The sequence below is a fragment of the Scedosporium apiospermum genome, assembly GCF_000732125.1.
Source record: "Scedosporium apiospermum strain IHEM 14462 chromosome Unknown SEQ_SAPIO_0077, whole genome shotgun sequence".
Lineage (NCBI taxonomy): Eukaryota > Fungi > Ascomycota > Sordariomycetes > Microascales > Microascaceae > Scedosporium > Scedosporium apiospermum.
In genome coordinates this window covers 838675-860000 of record NW_015971778.1, presented here as the reverse complement: position 1 = coordinate 860000, position 21326 = coordinate 838675, and the positions used below count along the sequence as shown (strand labels likewise).

Genomic DNA, 21326 nt, shown 5'->3' with positions numbered 1-21326 from the left:
GATAGAGGAGTCAAAGGAGCGGATCCTCGTCGATTGGTCTCTGAAAGAGGCAAGGGAGTGTTTTATGAATTATTATTTGATTCACTAGAATGAGAAAGATCTGAATGGCAGAGGCAAGGCAAGGCTATTGCGACAGCAGAGCGGGCCTACCAATCATCCGCTTCGTAGTTTCACACCATTGTACCCACTCAGTTCTTACGTGGATATCTCGAATCATGGCCAAAGCCTGTTGACCCTAAAGGGTATCTGCATCGTAGAGTGGGTGTAATATCCGTGTACACCCTCCCTTACCCCCAGAATTTCGATTGCGAATTCGTCGTCTACCCTATTGTCACGTTTCTTTAAGTACTCTTCGGAGAGCCCGCGCTAAACGCCGCATGGAATAGAGGCCTCGGGCTCCTTTTCGTCTCATCCTGCTTATTTACGCTCCTGGCAGCCTCTCGGTTAGCTTTCTTCACCTGCTCCTGCGCCACTTTTGCCTGGTCCCAGAATAAAGCCCATCCAGAAAACAGTGGGTTGGCGCCATTCGCTTCCACTACCCTCAGCAAAGGCCATACAGAAGTCACAATAGCACCTAAATCTGGTCTTCTCTCAGTCAACGGCAATTGCTTCCCTTTTTGACCATTTCCTGCCTGATCTTGGGCCGACTTCGTCTCCGATCTGTTGACTTCGCGGCTATCGTTCCCTTCTGAGGGCTGCCAAAGTGGGACGGGAAAATAAAATTCTTTATCACCCTCCATATCGACCTCGTATCGTTTTTTGTATCGTTGGAACACTTGCCACTCCCGTTCGGCAAAGCGGCACGTGTCCTCAAGATCAATTCGAAATTGACGTATAGTTGCGTCGGAGAGTATAGGGCTGACACCTTTGATAACATCCCGGACAGCAGCTTTTACGGCTTTATCAATGACGGAGTCTCTATAACGTGGCAATTTCTCCATGACTGCAAAGTGGGATGATCGGCAGAACGATTCCATGTTTGGGTTTGAGACAGCCAGTTCAGATAAGGCCGCCACAAAATCATCGTCTCGGCCGATGGGGCGGAAAATATGGCGGGTTAATGCGGATGCAATGATTGAGTCGACCCCAACAATACGCATCTGTTTGGCCTTCTCCAAGTTGGTAGGCGGAGCAGGAAACTTCTTGGGGAAATTATGACTCGTGGGTGGTTCCCAGTCAGAGTGTGATCGGAGGGTATCGGGATCCAGATTCTCGGAGAAGTAGTCTGTGGCTAGCTGGTTGACGAGATTCCATATTTGTATCCACCTCTCCAAGCTTGAAAGGGCATCATCAATGTCAGTGAGCCTTTTCTAGCGTCAATGCTTCTTGGTCCGTAGAAACGTACATGTTGTCCTCCGTCTCGTCTTTTAGCTCCACCCTGTACTGGTCCAATTCCTCCACCTTGGCCGTCGCCTCTCTGAGACTTCGTCTATGCTTATCCAGATCATTTTCAGCTTGGGTAACTCTGACATTCAAGCTCTCAACTTCCTTTTTGAGCTTTTCATTTTCGTCCACCGCAGCTTCAGATTGTTGCAGAAGAGTACTCTTGTCTTTGGTGAGACGATTGATGAAAGCGCAGTTCTCTTGATCCCGTTGTCTAAGCGAACGAAGTTCGTTGGTGACATTTTCTCCTGCCTTGGCAGATAGTCTCTTAGATAGAGTCACCATCTGGAGCAAGACCTGGGTGTCGTCGTTGGTGCTCATGGTTTCAGAATGTGGACATATAGTTATTCTGTGGTGATGGAGGAGGGGAGAAAGGAATGCCATGGATGAAGAGAAATGCCGGATATGAAATTAACCTGGAGACCTTGATTTTTATTTACATCCTTGCACTTTCCTCCTAGCTGTATAACCTTGGAGAGTCAATGCCTTGGCAGTACTGACTATTTCGGAGAGGGGTGGTGTGTTGTCCGTGGCATAGAAAACTGCGGGAGGCCGAGCGGATGGAGCTCCTTTTCCAAACTCGGGCACCTTCCTGCACCACGAGTCAATAAAAAAGAACCCATTCCATCACACCATGCATATGATAGGTCGAGCGAGAGCTTCCTGTCTGGAACCACGTAGCAACAAGCTGCGTGTAGTCATGCCTCTAGACAATCATGTAAGAGGGAACTGAATCAACTGTAATCTGGACGGTTGGGATGTTTATTCTGTGGGAATCTAGGACGCCTTACTCCACCGGAAGGGGAGGGGGGGGGGGGGGGGGGGGGGAACATACCAGATACGTTAACAAGTTTTCTTATGATTCTGAGCGGCAGCAAAAAACTATCGCCGCGACAGCATCTACTATGTAGTCTCCTCGCCTGCATTGCGAATTACTGCCATGGGCATAGCCATTGGCGTTTCGATAGTCTCCCCTATTCATTTGAGGGATCTTTTGTTATCATTTTGACAGATTCGGTGCGGGGTAACCTGCGGGAGGCCAACTTCATCTGATGCATTGCAGAAGGTGAGGGGCTGGACACATACCGAACAGGAGCACAGCAGACCCGAGACTTTAGAGCCAGTTCCAGCGGCCGTCATCCTCACACCATGATCTCTTTATCATCAGCAGCGATTCCGAGTGCCTGTCCCACAGTCATCCCCTCTCCTCTGCCATGTCTATTGTAACGAGCAGTAGAGCGAGTGGATTAAAGAATGAAGGACATGAACGCGGAGATGGACTACCGCTTGGAAACTTCAGAGGAAAAAAAATTGAGGTTATGATCTCCCCCCGGCATCGATATGATTCTACCAATCATGTCCCCCACAGTCGACCTCCCTTGTCTCCCACCATATACAACACCCTTGGCGTTCCCCTTCCCATTGCGATCCTTCTTCCCACCCATCTTTTTCAACCCGAAGAAGCCTCCTTGTCTTCCCGTCGGTTGTGGCGGACCACCGCACTGGCCACCAATCTCGGAATCGGCGTCGGGAATGTAACCATCGCGACGACGTCGTCCGGACCGGCTAAAGCAGCAGCATATGGTAATAGCGGCGAGGATAAAGAGAGCGGCGACGACGCCGACTACGTTCATGTCTCGATCTAATACATCCTCAGTATGACGCACCAATTCGTGTATCTAAGCTAGTATACCCGGACTGGTGCTAAACTTGCATATCTCGGATCTTGGCACTGGGCTCATACATTTCGTCATCGGTTTGGCACGCGCTGATGTCGTTGCGGAGACTGTTGGATTGTGGTCGGGCTTCAGCACAAGAAAAGAGGCCTCTCGCATTCGCATTGCTCGTATATAGATATCGAATCCTGAGAATACGGTTCTCGTTAGGCAGCCTTTTTTTCCCCATCTGCTGTTTTTAATTTAACGTCCATATAATCTAGAACAATGATTTTCCTTCGCTCATTAGACCACCTCGATGACTACTTCTGATCAGTAGAGTTAGAAAAATGCAGTATATTTGCTATAATGCTCTTCAAGGGAAAACAAAGGACCACAACATGCCCTCATTTGCCTGGAGGGGCTTCGCCAGCAAAACTCATTGCGGGCGCTGGTGCTGAGACGAAAAATGGGGCTGGAGAGGCTGTCCAAACTGCTCAGACATGCGAGGTTTGTGCCCAGGAGAAGAAGGCGGCAAGAGTTTACCGAGCAAAAATAATCCTGGGCCTCGTGTTGCCGTTTACGGTGCAGGCTTTTGATATGACGATGTAAGTTGGGTCGTCTCCTGCCGTGCTTTCCTCAAGAGACCAAACGTTGGGTATAATGCTGCGGTGAGAATTCTAAGACGGCAGCTAACGAAAGCCCGACCTCGCCTACAGTATCGCAAGCCCTCTCCCATGGATCGCGGTCGAGTTCAGTAAGCGATATGAGCTCTTCCACAGACGTTCGTCCTAACCAAGGAACAGGCGAAATCACACAGCTTAACTGGATCGTCACCGCCTTCAACTTAACATCGGCGGCTTTCATCCCCGCCTGGGGCCACTTCGCCGACATATTCGGGAGACACTGGTCCCTCCAAGCAGCTGTTTTCATCGTCATGGTGGGGAGTGCGCTCTGCACCGGGCGCCGACAAATGCTTTTCCCGTTCTTCTGCTCGGCCGCGCTCTGCAGGGCGTGGGGGCTGCTGGCATCGGCGTGATCATTCGGGTCATCCTCGCCGACAAGGTGTCTCTGAAGGAGAATGCCAAGAACAATTCGATATTTTCTTTAGTTGCGGGTGTTTCGTCTGGGGCCGGACCGGTCCTCGGAGGTGAGTGGTATCAATGCATCAACTTTTATCATACTTGCGTGAGTGCGGCTAACTTTTTTGTCTCTCTCTTCTAGGCGTTCTCACCCGCGCAAACTGGAGATGGTGCTTCGGAATAAACCTCCCCGCGTGTGCTGTAACATTCATTATCGTCTTTCTGATCCGATCCGTCCTCCTTGGGCCGCAGCCCATTCCGGGCCTGGATGAGCATGGCACGGGCGGACAGTCGCCACTTGCGCGTCGTCTGAAAACGATCGATGTCGGCGGTGAAATCCTATCCATCTCCGGCGTCGGGCTTATGATTTTGGCCTTTACCTGGGCAGGAGCTACCTACGACTGGGACAACGCGGCTGTTCTTGTCCCTCTCATCATCGGCGCGCTGATGACGGCCGGTTTCATCCTCTGGCAGTATATGATGGCCACCGGCAAGCTGCTGTCACAGTTGTTTCCTCTCCAGCGGCCCATGCTAGCTTGGGAACTTCTGAGGCAACGGAATATTAGCCTGCTCTTCTTCATCAACTTCGCAACGGGGGTAGGCATGTACGCAGTACTTTATTTCGTGAACCTCTACTTCACAATGGTCAGGGTATGTGTTGGGTATCCATATCTCAGCAATCGGTGGAGAAATGTGCTCAACTAAAAGTGATTGATGCAAGGGCCACAACGCGTCTTCTGCCGGCGTTCAACTCTTATACTATACGCCAGGACTTGGAGGTATGTTCCCCCATCAACACATACATATCATAGAATCTGAAGGCTAAGCAAATAAAGTCGGCGCGTATTTGGCCATGTACATGTGTAATGTATGGCCGCGGAACACCTGGTGGCCCATCCTCTTAGGTTCGACGATTGAATGCGCAGGAGTCGCCGCTTTGGCGTATGCAATTTCTATCGACCATAAGCGGACTGTGTACGGCATGATGGCACTGGCTGGTGTTGGGACCGGCTTGCGATTTATGCCAGGTGCGTAGGGGAAACACTTTTCTGTCTTTTCTTTTTTCATTCCCCTTCCTCTAATTTCAACTGCTCCTTCTGAAACAACTCTTTAGGAACCATTCACGCGGTCGGTTTCTGTCCAGGTCACATCTCATCTATTGTGGCGTTCATGGGAATCGCCATGCCGTTTGGTGGCATCCTCGGTATGACCATTATGTCGACTGTCTTCAACAACACCTCCCACCTGTCTCGTAACTCCCCATATCGCGATTTCTCTGCTTTACCCCAGCTACCTGCGGACATTCTCAGACAAGTTAGGGAAGACGCAAAGGTACGTAGCCTAGCCTGGAAGAGGAGAGATTGTCTGCTAACAGAAACATTATAACAACAGATGGGTATAGTGTGGGCATTCGTTGCCATCACGCCAATCCTGTTTATGGTGAGATAATCTGCACTTCCTTCTCTGCGGCGCCGTCATAGCCTAGTGATAGCTAACAGCCTGCGATACTAGTGCATGATTACTGCGTTGGCTTTAGGAAATGTCAACATCACAAAGGATGATATTCATTCCGGCGATGATGCCTACAAGGCGAATCTGACTGAAGAGAGTTACCTATATACTATACTTGGACGAAGAAGCCAGAAAACCACAGAATGAGATTCAGAGCGATCGAGTATCCGCCCAGTCAGCGGAAAATTTGTACGTGGTGTAAAGATGGGTATATTATTAGTTTGCTGTATCACATTGTTTCGCGAGTCGAATCGTCGAGTCGAATACTGTAAATCGCATCGTCTGAGACCAAGCACCAACAATACTCCGTACTCTGCTTCTCGGTGTATCGGACCAGCATTTACAAGAGGGCAGAGTCTGGAAATGAATGAGCGGATTTTTCATCAGAGGCTAGGCACCTCTGTCACTGCCCACCCTACTCCTGCCTAAGGGGGGAAATATCGCCCATGGAATATTCGTTCACTCGCTCAAAAGTTCAGCATTAGGCGGAACGTGGGCCCATAGGTCATCTCAAGTCGTCGCAGTCCCTGTCGTCAGGAGTTGAAATGACAGGGCTGGGGCTGTAAACTTTGCGAGCGGTCACCCCACTGGCACCACGTTTACCTTTTTCGGAGACGGATCGGTGGGTGCGGGCATCTCCGGTGTTCTTGTAAAACCCTAAATTGGTCGGCGATTAAGACCGTTGCCCACGTCATTTCGCCGACCACTACTCGCTGTGGGCGGCTTTGCTTCAGTTCTACTGGTCGCTCGCCAAGAAACATCATGCATCGAACGATTTAAGCCAGCTCGGATGATCCCGAGCCTGCAAAGAGGCCACTTTAAATATCTTGAATGCCGTCTCCAATTTGTAAGATGCTTTCTGATTTATAAACATTCCCGGTTTACCTTGTCGCTGTAAATCTATATTAGATGGTCACAATTCGTAGTCTGTCGCTTTTCACCCATTCTTTGACCAACAACAACAACACATTTGACCGTTCATGAATAGATCTCTTAAGTCCTTTACGAATTTACTTCGCAACTACCATCATCACATTATGGCCCAACCTCGCAACATCGTCATAGTAGGCGGAGTCGCCGGCGGCATGTCCTGCGCCGCCCGCCTCCGCCGCCTCGACGAAGACGCAAAAATCACCATCTTCGAAAAGGGCCCCTACATTAGCTACGCCAACTGCGGCATCCCCTACGCCCTCGGCGGCGTCATCGAGTCCGAGGCCAAGCTTCACGTCATGACGGCCGCCAAGGTCGAAAGCTGGTTCAATGTCGACGTGCGCAGCGACAGTGAGCTCGTCAGCATTGACCGGAGTAGCAAGACCGTCCAGGTTCAATCGCAGGCGAGCCCGGAGCCGGAGACGGTACCCTACGATAAGCTCGTTCTGGCACTCGGCGCTGAGGCTTTTCGGCCGCCCATCAAGGGCATCGACGCCCCACATGTTTTCACCCTGCAGACGATTCCCCAGCTCCAGCAGGTTGAAGGGTTTATCGCGCAGACAACGACGCGAAAATGCCAGAATGCTGTGGTTATTGGCGGTGGATTCATCGGCCTCGAGGCGGCGGAGAACTTGGTCTTCAAGGGTCTGAACGTCTCTTTGCTCGAGGTGTTGCCGCACGTCATGCCCCCCGTGGATGCCGACATGGCGGAACCCCTGCACAAGGAGCTCAGGCGCAACGGCGTAAGTCTCATGATGAGTGCCAAGATCGGCGAAATCGTTGCGCCCACGGCCACGGAGGAAGGCTACGTGACTGTAACAATTGGCGGCGAAGAATTAAAGGTTCCGGCTGATATGGTCATCGTCGCGACAGGTGTGCGGCCTCGAATCGCCATTCCCCAGGCTGCTGGGCTCGAAACCACCCGCGGAGGAATGGTCGTAAATGAGCATATGCAGACCTCGGACCCGGACATTTACGCCGTCGGAGACATGGCCGCGACGCCCAACTTGATTACCGGCACCGACATGAACCTAGCCCTCGCAGGTCCCGCCAACAGGCAGGGACGAATGGCGGCCGATCACATTTGCGGACGAGAGACGCGATACCGAGGAAATGTCGCTACGTCCGTCTGCAAAGTTTTCGACCTGTCCGTCGCGACAGTGGGCTTCTCGACCGAGGCACTGACGAGAATGGGAAAGACGTTCGAATACGTTACCGTTCATCCTCCCGACCACGCTAGCTACTACCCTGGAGCCGAGCCCATGACGCTCAAGGTAGCTTTTGAGCCACCCAGCGGAACCCTCCTCGGAGCGCAGATTGTCGGGGCTAAGGGCGTGGACAAGAGGATTGATGTTCTTGCTATGGCCATTAGGGCGGGCATGACTATTTTCGATTTGGAGCACGTCGAGTTGGCATACGCTCCACCGTACGGCTCGGCCAAGGATCCCGTCAACATGGCCGGATTCTGCGGCTCCAACGTCCTCAGGGGCGACGTCAAGATCGTTCACGCTGCCTCTCTGGCCGTGAAGGGTGAGGGAATCGAAGGCTACGAGGTTGTCGACGTCCGCACGCCCGGAGAGTTCGCCCAGGGACACGTCAAGGGTGCCAAGAACATCCCCCTGAACGATTTGAGAGAGAGAAGTGGAGAGATTCAGAAGGAGTCCCCGGTAATCGTGTACTGCAAGGTCGGATATCGCGGCTATTTGGCATATCGCATCTTGAAGCAGAAGGGCTTTGATGTCTTTAACCTTGATGGCGGCTTCAAGGCTGTTTCTGAGGGAGGATACGACGCATTGTGTGCGGAAAAGAGTTCTCTTGCAGCTTGCAACTAATGTTCCTTTTCTCTCCTTTTGATTTTTCTCTCTTAATTAGTTAGTTTCGAATTGGGATTAGACTAGACTCAGCATATAGAGATGCCACTTAATATTTTAGAAATACATATGAGCGGGCCTCTACATCCTCACAAAAAGCAACATAATAGAGACAAGAGATAGTCTTCAGGCGTTTAACGGGGCAGAGGAAATCAATTGCAGTTGGGCGTGCATTTATTTTAACTGGTATATTTTAATGTTAATCCACAAGACGTTTCTCCTGGGCTTGAGCTTCCGTCGAAGGCCACCCTCGACAAAGGATCGCTGCCGCCCAAGCATCAGTCCGAGGAGGACATGCGGGCATCATCACCACCATCTGGTGGTACGCCGACATACATGTAGTTGTCAGCATCGATGTTTAGAAACCTTGCCCGAGGCCTTCCCCGAATGAGATGTTCAATGGCGGATCCGTATTTTATCAGAAGATCTTCTCTTCCTGCAGTCTGTATGATTACCAGGCCAAACGGAACATCTGTTTCTCGGTGTTATGGTCAGCCTTCGATCTATCCATTGCAAGGCTGCGGACCCCGTGTTTGCGCGTAACCCACCATCATCTTTGTTCACAGCTACCGGGATTGTTATTGCCGGATATCCTACACGGGGCTGTTAGTACGGGAAGGTCATGAGGGACGAGAATCTACTAACCCGCCTTGGCAGCAACTTGGTTGGCCACTCCGCCGTCCGCCTGTATAGGTACCAAGATGCCATCGAGAAGACCCCCCTTGGATCGAAGCACGGCATCTATGCCTTCCTCGCGGCTCTTCTGCCTTATGTAGTCGACAGCCGAGTGGTACGCCTCATCCTCTATTCCTCGAGAATCCGCACAACGGTGAAAGTTATCTTGGCCCATCGGCCACGCGCCGTGCAGGCCTGGCAGGCCGCCTTCATCCTCTGCGTTTTTCTTGTTGAACTCGATGATGTCCTCCAAACTCTCCAGGTTCCAGGGGTTCTCCGCCAGTGATGCGAGATATGCTTTGAGCTGGTTGTAAAAGTCGGTTTTCACGACTGTAAACTCCGATTTACTCGGTTCGCGAGGATAGTTCCTACACACCGATCGATGAGTTGCGATTTGCGAGTCATAGTCGAAGTAACAAAGCCACGTACCAGTCCCAACCAACAGGCGGAATTATGTCTTCCGCAGAGGGAAAATCAACGTCCTCGAAGACCTCTGCCCCGGACTTCCTGATACGATCGATGGCTCCTAGGAGAATTTGATACTGGTATGGATTCTGCGAGGCAGACTCCCATACCCTTGTCCAGGGCATTGCAAATCTCGCTCCCTTTAACGCCGACTGCGTAGATACGAAAGACTCGAATGGAGTGTCTAAAACAAGTAATTATTAGAATCGTGCCGGTTCCTGTTGGGGGAAAAAAAAAGAAGAAAATCCTTCCTTAGCGAATCGTCGCTCACCTGGTGCTTCCTGATCGCATTCCCCAGAAATGACGCTGAGCACCACTGCTGCATCCTCGACATTTTTCGCAATGGGTCCCACGACATCGAGGTTATGGGATTCTGGGATAACACCTCGACGGGACGTGACTCCTAGGGTCGGCTTTAGTCCCACTACTCCATTTCGGTCGGATGGATAGGTAACCTGTACACAAGGCCTTAGCAAGAGTTAATAATGCACCAGAGGCATATCAACAGATTTGACGCGCACGCTTCCATCCGTTTCCGTCCCTAGTGCAAAGGCACACATGGAGATGGCGACTGCGACTGCACTCCCCGAGCTAGATCCTCCTGGATGCTCTGCAAGGTTGTGTGGGTTGCGACATTGGCCGCCTCGACCGGAGTATCCCTCGGAGCTGAGAGATTAAGACCAATGTCGTTAGGCACTTAGGTATATCGTAGTCGTGGGTGTGGAGGGACGCACTAATACGATGTCCGCATGCAGGCCCATTCTGACAGATTAGCGTGGCCAAGGAGAACGGCACCGGCCTCTCGAAGCTTGGCTACGACAACCGCATCACTATCGACGGCTGTCCCGATCAGCGCTAGGGATAATTAGCCGGCTCAAAAGGCTCTAAACCTAATCCTTGCTAGGGGTTCACACCTCGTGATCCGGCCGTGGTTTGCATTTTATCCTTTGTGCAGATGTTCTAAGGTAGGTAGTTAGCTACCAAGAAAGTCTGGAGACACGGAGAGTTGTCTATCGGTATATCCTACGTCCTTGACCAGGTACGGTATTCCGTGAAGAGGACCCCTCATCGTGCCTTTCTTGCGTTCGATGTCACGTTCATCGGCGATAGTTAGGGCGTCGGGGTTTACTTCGATAACCGCCCTGTCCCGGAGTGAGCTACCAGGTCTATCATCCCCAATAGAACCCGACTTGCTCGCTCGATTACCTACTTCAGAACCGGGTTTAGGCGCCGGATCCTCTCCAAGTAGCACTCGGTAAGGTCCCAAGCTGAGAACTTGCCGTCGATCATGTGCCTCTGTAGCTCGGCGATCGACAGGTCATGGATATCGACTCCACGACATGTTGGCATCGACAGGTCGATATGCATCGTCACGCTTTTACCCGAGGATTGGTCGGGATGATAATGAATCAGGAGAAGTTAAGACTGAGTTGAGATCGTAAAAACCATCTTGACGATCCTGAATTCCTGATGCCTGATGAATTAATGACGGGTTTACGTAAGCGTTATTTTGAGTTCAATTTGTGATTATTCCTCAGCCAAATCCGGGCTGGTTCGATCAGCATAATCCGCGATGTGGAATTACTATGCTTATCGCAAGGTACGGTAAGCCAGACGCAGGGGGGAATTACATACCCAAAAGGCTGGAAGTGGCTTGGGTGATCGTGTAGCTCGGTGGAGACGAATCATAGGCTCGCGGGAGTCTTTCAGTTCTGACAATCTTCATTGTGTATATGCGCATACGATACCTTGAATGGTTGACGGGGTTGCGGGAAAAGCATACTCTATTGGTTTTCTACTCGAGGAGATGCTCCAGGCTTCAAAGATATCGAGGAGCCTTTGTGGGACTTCTCTCACTACAGTGTAAAAAATATCGCGACAACTAATATCCAAGGCTTCAGATTACCGCAGTAAAATTGATGGAATTATTTATTCTGTCTCCTCGACTGAACTAATATCGATCAAATTTAGATATAACGCCGGTGAATAAAGTGAGTCGAAGAAAAATGCCCGAGGGAGCATAATAATGTCCTCCATGTGACAAAAGTAGATGGCCTTCTCATAAGCCTAGGGGTTAGGGTGTGTTGTAATAGATGAATCCAATCCAGCGTCTTGCATGCTCCCGAGGTCGATTCCCATATTAAATTGTCGATAAGAATCCTCCAACAACTCTGCCAACAATAGAATCGAAAGCACCTCGCTCTATCGTGGCTCCAAAGCCAAAACACTTGACAACACCCACAAACTCACGCTTCAAAGACTCCATGACCGACTTGTTTAAGAGAACATCCTCAGTATACCTCGACGCCAACTCGAACCACCCTTGAACCGGGGTAAGTTCCTTGTCGTCGAGGTGCAGCGAAGCCGCCAGCCTATGCAGATTCTGCAGAGTAAGACCGGCAGTGGGCCACGGCGATGACGGGGCTTCGGATGGAGTTTGTTGGAACTGTGCGCGATCATCGTACACCGAAGAAGGAGCACTAGCTAAGCAGAATGTCGAGGCTAGGAGGGTGTGGCCACATTGGTCGTCGGCGTCGTCGCTATGGGCGGGGAAGTTGGTTAGGTGGAGGTGATCCCAGCAAACATGTTCGAGTCTGAAAAAAGAAGAAGGTTAGTCGCAGTCTTGAAAGCCTGAATGTTTCGTATGTGAGTCGGATTGCTACTTACGCGAGGATGAAGTTGATGGCAAGATCTTCCTTTTGAGTCGACAAGGGAGGAGAATTCGGAAAGGTCCAGGGACTTCCGGAGGATGTAGGCAAGGACCTGCTCGGCGATGAAGCGATCCTGTAGCAGGGTTTCTGCATGGTGTCGTCCATGCCGAGGCAGGCAAGCATATCGCTAGATGATATTGAGGCGCTGTCAAGGGGTAGAGAGAAGTCAAACGCGTTCAGGTCGAGGTCTGCGAGGTCACCGAGGTCATCCAGCTGTTGTGCACCGCCCTCAGCTATGCCAGGTAAAGAAGGCAAGGGCTTGTTCTTCCAGGCAGTTTCTGGATCGATGCTCGCCAGGCCGGACTTCATCTCTGCATTCTCTTTTCGTAGTTTCGCAACGTCTACCTCAGCTTCGGCTATGGCATCTCGAAGACGGTTGACATCGAGCTCGAGCTTCTTGACGTAGTTGACTTTGCGTTGGCGATGTTCGGTTTGCGCTTTCCTCACCTGGGCTCTCCTGGCTTGAGCTTTCTCTTCGGCTGTTGGGGTTTGGGCCTCATCTAGTCGGAGACTGTGTAAGCTCGAGACGAGAAGAGGAAGAAGGACGCGGACGGAGGGGATTGAAAGCAGTGTGGAAGGTGGGAGCCCAGTAGAGGCGTATGGGGCGGTCACGTTCGTCTCATGGATAGGAAGGAAGAGGAAAAGAAGCAAGCACACCACTTTGTTCCTAGCGCTCTCTAATGGCAACCTGCATGTCTAGCCCATACTAGGCCCATGCTGCGGGGTCGTGAAGAAAGGGATGATGAGGATAATTCGGCATGAATAGTGGATCAGGCGCCATGATTTGCGAGGCGACATAACGGGCTAAGGAGGTGGATGGGGCGAGGGTCCCGCGGCAACGACTGAATAGGAAGAGAGATTTGTATTGCAATCGGGCTATCGGGGAGTTGGGGAGCGTGGGCGGAGCCTAAATCCTCCTTGGTGGGGGTGGACTATACCTTTGGAAGAGCCCTCTGGCGACACAAATACAAACTGCGTCTGCTTCCCGGCCGCCTTTGTACGCTTCCAGAACTTGGAAAAAGACGGACGGTTCTCGTCATCGCCGCCGGTCATTATTGCGCGTCGATGGGTGTTGATCGGCGGCCTACGACCATGCTGGTCGGTGAAGGGTGATAATGCGACGCGATGGGGGGAGAGGTTTAATTTGCCCGTCTCCGCCTTTGAGCTTGGGCTTGGATACTTGGATGGGGATGGGAAAAGGACGTCAGCACGGGGCAGCTTTGATCAACATGAGAATATCTGATTGGATGAAGCCTTGAGTCGGATCGATTGGGTTTTCGTGGTTTTCTGGAATCAGTGTTGCCGTTTTGGGAAAGGTGGAAAATAAAAATCCTGGAGGAACTGAGGAATTGGGATGACAGAGTGCCCCTGGTTTCAAGTCGGTGTCTGTTCGTTGAGTTAACACAGAGAAAAATTATCGACTCGCTTGAGAATCAGGAGGAAAGTTAGAAACAAACCGGCGGGGCGATCGCTCTAATAAGTTCCCTTGACACAATTCTTCAATAGTTAGGCTTATCCCAAAGCACCAGACAAGATCTGTCATTGCTTCGCCTTGCTCCTCAGCTTCTGGCGGCTGATGCGAGGCCAGTGGCATACAGGCTGTCAATATGCCATCAATGATGTCTCTCTTCCCTTGCTTTGCAGAACATGCCCAAATTAGACGTTTTAACACCTGCCAACGTCCAGTGGCGGTGTCTTGGGCTGAAATTCTGCGGAGTGTGGATGTCCCTCCGCCCCTGAAGCCATTGCCCAAATAGGAAATGGGAATCTGTCATGGTTCATTGACCCTTGTTCCTCGTGTCCTGTCTGCCGGGGTTAATGGCGGATCCTAGTTTCTTAGGTCCCACCCGCTTTCGAGAGCGGAAGTCAAGATCTCGCATCGACCGCAGCTTGCGAAACGCCACACGAAAACGGCCCAGGTTCAGGAACCCAATCTCTAACGCTGATAGGTGGTGTTCCTGACAGCCCATGCGACCAAGCTCGATGGTTCCTGGCTAAGCCCACCTTGGCTGAACGAGCCGTTGGGATTCCTCCGCCCCTGGTTCTCTCGCGAGACCCGCGACAAATCATAAAACACTATTTCCGAACGCAGACAACATGATTACAATGTGCAGCTTGGCAGTTTGACAGTTTGACAGCATCGCGTATCTGCATGGGACTAACCGTTAGGCTCAACTAAGTATAAGTAGCAGTAGCACGCCGGGCACGATGCCTGCTCCTAGACTTCTTACTACACATGCATCCAGTTCACATCTAAAGATCTCAACTCCACTAACTTCACCTTCACAACATCACCATGCACTCCCTTTCTCGTCCATCCCTTCTTCTCCTTTCCCTTGTCTCCCTCTTCACGGGAGCCTTAGGCAATCCTGGTTGTCGACCACGCCCACCCAGGCTAAACACTGCAAGGGCCATTTATTTCATCACCAATGAAGACAACAATGGCGTCGCTGCCTTGCCAATCGGTGCCGACGGGACACTGTCGCAGGGAACCGTAACCGAAACCGGCGGTGCGGGCTCCGTGTCGGTGGATAGCAATGGCGATCAGGCTCTCCCGGATGCCTTGATCGGCCAGTCCGCCTTGACTGTGGTCGGAAATGTGAGGCATCATCACCGCTCCGTGCCATCACACACGGGTCAAGACTAACATTACTTTGGTAGCACATTTTCGCCGTCAACGCCGGCTCCAACACCCTCAGCATGCTCACCATCTCCAACTCGGACCCGACACAACTTGCCCTCGTCGGCGAACCCGTCGCCATCCCCGGAGAATTCCCCAACACAGTCTCCGCCTCGCTAAAGAACCACTTGGTCTGCGTGGGAACCACCGGTGCCGTCTCCGGCATTTCATGCAGCTCCTTCAGTCGCAGGGGACTCGGACCCATGGATGGTCTGCGGGCCTTTGATCTTGGTCAGGTCACACCTCCTGTCGGCCCGACGAATACAGTGTCACAGACTTTCTTCTCTGCAGATGAGTCGCTTCTGTTTACCACCGTCAAGGGCGACCCGCCCACGAACAAGACTGGGTTCTTTTCCGTCTTCCCCGTGGAACAGGCATCCTCGCGGAGAGGAAGGGGTAGGGGCAGGGGCAGAGTCGCTACTCTTGGTACGACTGATACCCGCAGCGTCCCTGACGGCTCAGCGGTATTGTTCGGCTCGCAGGTTATCCCGGGAACTTCCAACGTCTTTGTGACAGATGCAGCCTTCGGCGCAGCGATCCTCTCCGTCGACCCCCAAACACGCCAAGCAACGACCGCCGCACGAGTAGCAATCGACGGCCAAGTCGCCACTTGCTGGGCCACCATTTCTTCAACTACCGGTACTGGCTTCGTAACCGACGTTGCCAACAACCGTCTCGTCGAGGTGAGCCTGCAGGACGCCAGCATCGTTTCGCAACTCGACCTGTCCAGCAATGGTGATCCGGGCCTCATCGATCTGCGAGCTGGCGGCGACTTTATCTACGCGCTGTCTCCTGGGAATGGCAGCACTGAGTCTGCAGTCACGGTGGTTGACCTCTCTGGTGGACCGGGGTCTGCGAAGATGGTTCAGCACTTCGGACTCGGCACCATTGCCGGTCCTCGGGCACAGGGAATGGCAGTTCTTCAGTAGCATGGTTCGTATGGTCTGATCTAGATCGTCACTTTCGTTCTCTGTTTTGTATTCAGGTGGGAAGCACCGGTTGCACATCACTCACCATCAGATATTAGTATAAATATTCTCTTTGTATGTAACAAAAGGCCTTAGAAGCCACTTTTTTTTTCCTTTTTCCAACGTCAAATATATCTTAGAAAATAGTTAAGGCCGAAGTAAGTTGCGAATAAGCTGATTGTTAAATGTTACTGAAAGTCTTCAAATTGAACGTCCTTGTTCTCAGTGTCGTGAACTCGTCGCAAACATCTACAAAAGTACAAGATGCAGACATCGTGTCTCATATACGTTTCAGCCGAAAGCGGAGAGCTTATCTAATCTGACGATGTATTTACACGTATTTCCGAGGTCCTCTTCTCCTGCGGCTGTCGCTGCCCAAGATGGAAATATCTCCATGCGCAGCAATCAGGCACTGCAATCTGAGAAGAAAAAAAATGCCCCTCTGTGAGCGCTGTACGATCCTTACGATCGACGAACTCGTCGAAAACGATGTGCTTTTCCATCCAGACCTCGGAACTTTAAAGTCGTGCGGAGAGCGAGGATGCGAGTTCTGCGCCTTATGTTGGGCTACTCTCCAGACCATCAATCGCCCCCAGTTGGAGAGTCTTCTTCGCGGGGAGTCTGCTTGGCCTAACGCTGAGACGTGGACACCGACAATATGGCTACGTGCTGGCCACTTTTTTCATCGTGGAACAGCGGGCACGCACATCACCGTGAGTTGTGGAAAAGACTACACCGCAGGCGGTGTTCTAGATGGGGATCCGCATCTGAATCCCAGCCCTGGTGTATATTCAAGGCTCGAGGTCTATGAGTATGCTCTTCATCTTTCTCCCATCATCGGGTCCTACTAATAATCGGTCCAGGTTACCGGGATGCCCAACAAAGTATCGCCTTCGGGGGCGACGTCACACGGCAGACCAGGACCCCGAGTTGTATATTGACCTTATTCGATCTTGGCTAAGAAACTGTTGTACGAATCATCAAGAATGCGAGGTCGGGAAGAGCAACGTGATGCCGACGAGGGTCATCGATGTCGGCGATCCTGCCAACGGAAAAGCCATTCGTCTCATCTACACTCAGGGCATGCGGGAGCAGTACATTGCATTGTCGTATTGTTGGGGAGTGATTGCGAGCGATATCCTGACACTCAATGCCAAGACCTACGATTCCATGACGCACGCAGTCAAAGAATCGGATCTCTCCAAAACCCACCAAGAAGCCCTTCAACTCGCTCGTGCACTTGGGATTCAATACGTTTGGATCGACGCGCTATGCATCATTCAAGGGGACGCGGACGATTGGGAGCGTGAATCCAAGACCATGGCGGATGTCTACGGCAACGCGACGTTGACCGTGATTGCCGGGCGTTCTGCCGACTCGAGAAAGGGCTTCATTACGAACAACTTGGCCTCCAAGGGGCGCCCTTCGCCCTGCATACTGCCCATCGACTCATCGAAGAATTCAGGGACCTTGATGGTGGACTTGCCCAGAGTATCTGATGTTGGGCCGGTCTCTACGCGGGCGTGGTGCTTCCAAGAGAGATTAAGTACTAGACGATCCGTTATATTCGGGGATGAGCAATTGCTTTTCGAATGTGTCAAGGATTTCAACTTGGAGAATGGCGTATCAAAGCCGAATGTGCGTCGGCCAGCATTTCTCCGACCTTCAACACCAGTCGCACCGTCATCAGAGCTCCAGACCGTGAGGGACCAAGTTCTCAAAGAATGGTATCAGCTCTTGAATCAGTTCACCCTATGTCGCCTCTCCAATCCTCATGATATCTTCGCCGCAATTGCCAGTCTCGCCCAACATGCCTCCCGCATTCTCAAGTCTCGGTACTTGGCGGGAATATGGGAATGCGATATCGTGCGTGGTCTACTATGGAGGCCATGTCACCACTTTCAACAGGGCCCGGCTGGGAAAATCCCCACGACGCGGCCAAAGGCGACCCAACTCACTAAGGAGACTGGAGTGGTTGTGCGTGCGCCGTCGTGGTCATGGGCGGCTGTTCAGGGGCCCGTCAGCCAAGCATCTTTTAGCCCTCCTCGAATAGCACGTCACAAAGACCCGGGGTATACGAAAGTACGGCCTAAATACGTGAATCCTCAGGGAAAATGGACGTTGGATGACCGATGTGGGGTCGGGACCTTGCACATGCCGAGTTGCGAGTTGCACCTGATCGGGCACATTGCTCAAGCGGCGGTTCTTCAGAAGCCGGTCTCAGGGTATCTCGAATCCAGACCGAGGTGGTCCAAGATTGGGAAATGGGGGGCACTGCGGCACGGAGTTTTGCTTGCGGATAGCAAAGAGATCAAAACCAGTGAGGGAGAGAATGATGAGACGTCGAGCCAAATTGTTGCGATGGGGTTTTTCGACGTTTCTGAGGAGAGACACGGAGTTGAGGAGGTTTGGTGTCTACTCCTCGTGCTCGATCAAGGCTTGATGCTGAAGAGGAATGTAAATGGTACGTTTAGTCGCATTGGGTGGTTTCTACCGGAAAAGGACGACTGGCTTAGAGGGCAAGAGCAGGTAGAGGTTCGTCTATGCTAGTGAACTCCAGAATCGCGGGACTGCTTGATGAATCCACGGGTTCCCAGAGAGAACACACGTGATGGTCATCATGGTTGTTTAGGTCTATCCACGTGAAAATCTCTCGTGGCCCTTGGTGCACCTATCTTCCTTCGGTATGCGTGATTAGGGCATGCTTGGACGCAGGCCAGCCGGATTCGCGGATATGGGGACAAGTGCGACACCAAGGATAGAGCGGCTCAATATCACGCTTCTGCGCCCACCTTGCCACTCATTGCCAATATGCTATCCGAGCTAGCGCTTCTTATCTGATTTTTTGCACCACTCACGGACCTTCATAGGGGGAAGAAGCAACATGGCTTCCTTCAATCTCCCTACGGCAACGGTTTAATCCATATCAACTTCGGTACGCTAGAAATGGAACGCCAGTAACACCAGAGCAAGGCGAATCTACGGAAGAGAAAGACCGACCTTATGCCGGTTTTTAATCAAGGTTGACCCAGACAGAGCAATCGGGGTCAGCGCCATCGTCCTAACATCACTAAGGTATCTCCGGGTTTGTCAGAGGTAAATGGGATTTTACCTGCCCCAGTATATTCATTTCCGGCAGGGGAATAAAAAAAATGCAAAAGAGATCGTACGCGCAGCTCTGGTTGGACTTCGAACGAAACAAATCCCCGCTGGACACGTAGCGACGACAAATACTTTTTTCCAACTTTCTGAGCGCTCCAAGTGACCGCTAGGCCATTTGGTCGCAGCGCCGGTGTTTGAGCTGCTCGGTTGGAAATTCTTGCCATATCCGAAGGTATAAATCATAGGGGACCGGGTGGTGAGGAAGGTGTGGACCGGGCTCTTTCCTTTCACTTACATCGTCGAGTTCCCATTGGGGGGCAATGGAATATAATTTTGACTTCGCCAGGGCCTTGACAGCATCCCACTACTACCACACCACACGCGCACGGTTCAGAATCAGCGTGGGTATTCAGGCGCAGTTGAATCAAATGACCTGGCCCCTGCTCCACCGCTAAGCTAAGCTCAGCGGACTTAAGGGTCTTCCCCTACTGACCTGAGCTCCTTGTTCTAGCAAGAACTTGGCTGCCTCAATATCCTCCTTGTCAGCCTCCGTCTCAGTCGCCGCTTGTGCTACTTGTAGCGCTGTCCACCCATCCTCAGCGCCAGGTGCGTGCGTTGATGTCTGCACCGTGATCCACGAGATAAGCTCCATGATAAGCTAAAACGCCCCTTTTTCTGGATCGCATATCTATTGGCTAAGCAGCGAATCGAGACTGCATTTGTGGAACCGCCTGATCGTCTCGCAATATTCCAGCTAGGACAACGCCAAGCATCATGGAGGGGAACTGATAAGGTCAACACAGGATAGTGCCCAAATCGAGTTAGCTCGGGGGTCGTTCAAGCGTGACAGTAACATCCGATCTGATCCGAACAGAGCTTAGCTCCATGCACCCCATCTTTCTCCCCGTCGCCGGGTAATGTACTTGGCGATTGTTAAGAATGTCCATGCTCTCTCACACCTAGTAATAGTTTACCTCCCCTCCCCAAGCCCCAGATTTTCCTCGGTTTTCAGCTTCTCAGCGCCTAGGCCCTCAACATCCTATCTAGTGCGGACATGCCTCTGACGAGGACTCGACGAAACGAAGGGGCTTGCGTTGGATGCGCCCTGAGAAAGCGAAAGGTATAAACTGCTTGTTATTGCTCATTCCACCGGTTCAGTCTCCCACTTCCCTGTGTTCGTCATCATATGATCACCATCCTTCCGTGCAGCTAACTGTGACGAGCAAAGTGTGATTTGAAAAAGCCAAGCTGCTCTCAATGCAAGAAGAGAAACCTAGAGTGCCAACCAAGGACTTTCAGGAATTACCTAACGCCGACTCGCACCCCCAGACCCGCCCACGGTACAGGCGGCCCACCTTGGCTCACCACCGGCTGTACTTCGCCCTCGCTGCATCGGAGTAGCCAGAGTAGCCGAATATTTACATCCAATTCCCGCGTCGGTGATTCCTTAGAGCCAATCGTCATCGCTTCGTTGGCCTCACTGGACCATGATGGCGGACGTTTATCAGAGATGGAGCCGGAGTCGGAGCTATCCCTGTCTCCATCAACAGATGTTGCCTGGAGTTTCGATGATATACAGCTGTCAAGTTGCGTAGATGTCGAAGATGTAATGGAAACATCACGTCACAATCGCGGTGACCTCCACCCCTATGAGCACACTGGAGACATCGATTCGATGGACTACTTTCCATTACCGGCATCGCCATGGTCGTTACCGTTTTATGTCGACGACGATTCTCAGCAGTCGTTCCTCTGGTCATACTTTGTGTTCCGAGGCTCAAAGATATTTCTTTGCTGGGACACGGAGAAGATGGATTCGAATGTTTTGATCGACGATCCTTACACCACAACCCTGACCGCTGTGGCAGCACACTCGAGGCCGTTCTATCTCGCTGCTCTGGCTCTTTCTGCTTTCCTTTACAGTATGGACTACCCAGGTGTCCTTCCCAGCTCTGACGTCTCCAGGTTCCGACAACAAACTTTGTCAGCTCTGAAAAATACAACCCATGAATCAACAGAAATCTCAGTCGATATCATCCTGGCTCGTCTAATAATGTCTCTTCTCGATATGGACGACGGCAGGAACTCATTCTCATTAGAGCTCGGAAGCAGAGTCACAGCGCGTTACTGGCAACGGCGGGAGCCCGACTACGGACAAAGTGACTCGGTATCTGACGTTGCTTTGCACCTCTTACGATGGACATATATCTGCAAGCAAGTCTCCTTTAGCAATGAACCTGAATCAGCCGACGACGCCGCATGGCGAGTACTTGAATTTCGTGACGAAGAGCT

The 21326-nt window shown here is 51.8% G+C and overlaps 5 protein-coding genes and 1 pseudogene across 5 annotated transcripts; 4 read left to right on the top strand and 2 right to left on the bottom strand.

Moving 5' to 3' along the window:
* Nucleotides 1-341: 341 nt before the first annotated feature.
* Nucleotides 342-1704, bottom strand: SAPIO_CDS1887 (uncharacterized protein; the record flags this gene model as incomplete). Its single annotated transcript, XM_016785054.1, has 2 exons — nucleotides 342-1275; nucleotides 1346-1704. The coding sequence occupies 2 exons, from the start codon at nucleotides 1702-1704 to the stop codon at nucleotides 342-344; spliced, it is 1293 nt and encodes a 430-aa protein (XP_016645351.1).
* Nucleotides 1705-3407: 1703 nt separating this feature from the next.
* SAPIO_CDS1886 (uncharacterized protein) lies at nucleotides 3408-5779 on the top strand (the record flags this gene model as incomplete). Its single annotated transcript, XM_016785053.1, has 10 exons — nucleotides 3408-3646; nucleotides 3758-3795; nucleotides 3845-3978; nucleotides 4050-4188; nucleotides 4263-4771; nucleotides 4842-4899; nucleotides 4957-5148; nucleotides 5235-5452; nucleotides 5513-5560; nucleotides 5633-5779. The coding sequence occupies 10 exons, from the start codon at nucleotides 3408-3410 to the stop codon at nucleotides 5777-5779; spliced, it is 1722 nt and encodes a 573-aa protein (XP_016645350.1).
* An 890-nt stretch (nucleotides 5780-6669) lies between these two features.
* SAPIO_CDS1885 lies at nucleotides 6670-8394 on the top strand (annotated as a pseudogene; the record flags this gene model as incomplete).
* A 317-nt stretch (nucleotides 8395-8711) lies between these two features.
* SAPIO_CDS1884 (uncharacterized protein) lies at nucleotides 8712-13337 on the bottom strand (the record flags this gene model as incomplete). Its single annotated transcript, XM_016785052.1, has 14 exons — nucleotides 8712-8905; nucleotides 8982-9026; nucleotides 9079-9476; nucleotides 9538-9634; nucleotides 9684-9725; nucleotides 9845-10028; nucleotides 10095-10239; nucleotides 10308-10428; nucleotides 10488-10533; nucleotides 10601-10715; nucleotides 10784-10904; nucleotides 11824-12167; nucleotides 12241-12784; nucleotides 13223-13337. The coding sequence occupies 14 exons, from the start codon at nucleotides 13335-13337 to the stop codon at nucleotides 8712-8714; spliced, it is 2511 nt and encodes an 836-aa protein (XP_016645349.1).
* A 1243-nt stretch (nucleotides 13338-14580) lies between these two features.
* On the top strand, nucleotides 14581-15893 carry SAPIO_CDS1883 (Uncharacterized protein; the record flags this gene model as incomplete). Its single annotated transcript, XM_016785051.1, has 2 exons — nucleotides 14581-14883; nucleotides 14946-15893. 2 exons carry the CDS (start codon nucleotides 14581-14583, stop codon nucleotides 15891-15893), a joined length of 1251 nt encoding a protein of 416 aa, XP_016645348.1.
* Nucleotides 15894-16943: 1050 nt separating this feature from the next.
* SAPIO_CDS1882 (uncharacterized protein) lies at nucleotides 16944-18773 on the top strand (the record flags this gene model as incomplete). The annotated part of the gene is made up of 2 exons (XM_016785050.1): nucleotides 16944-18396; nucleotides 18631-18773. The coding sequence occupies 2 exons, from the start codon at nucleotides 16944-16946 to the stop codon at nucleotides 18771-18773; spliced, it is 1596 nt and encodes a 531-aa protein (XP_016645347.1).
* Between the last annotated feature and the right edge of the window lie 2553 nt (nucleotides 18774-21326).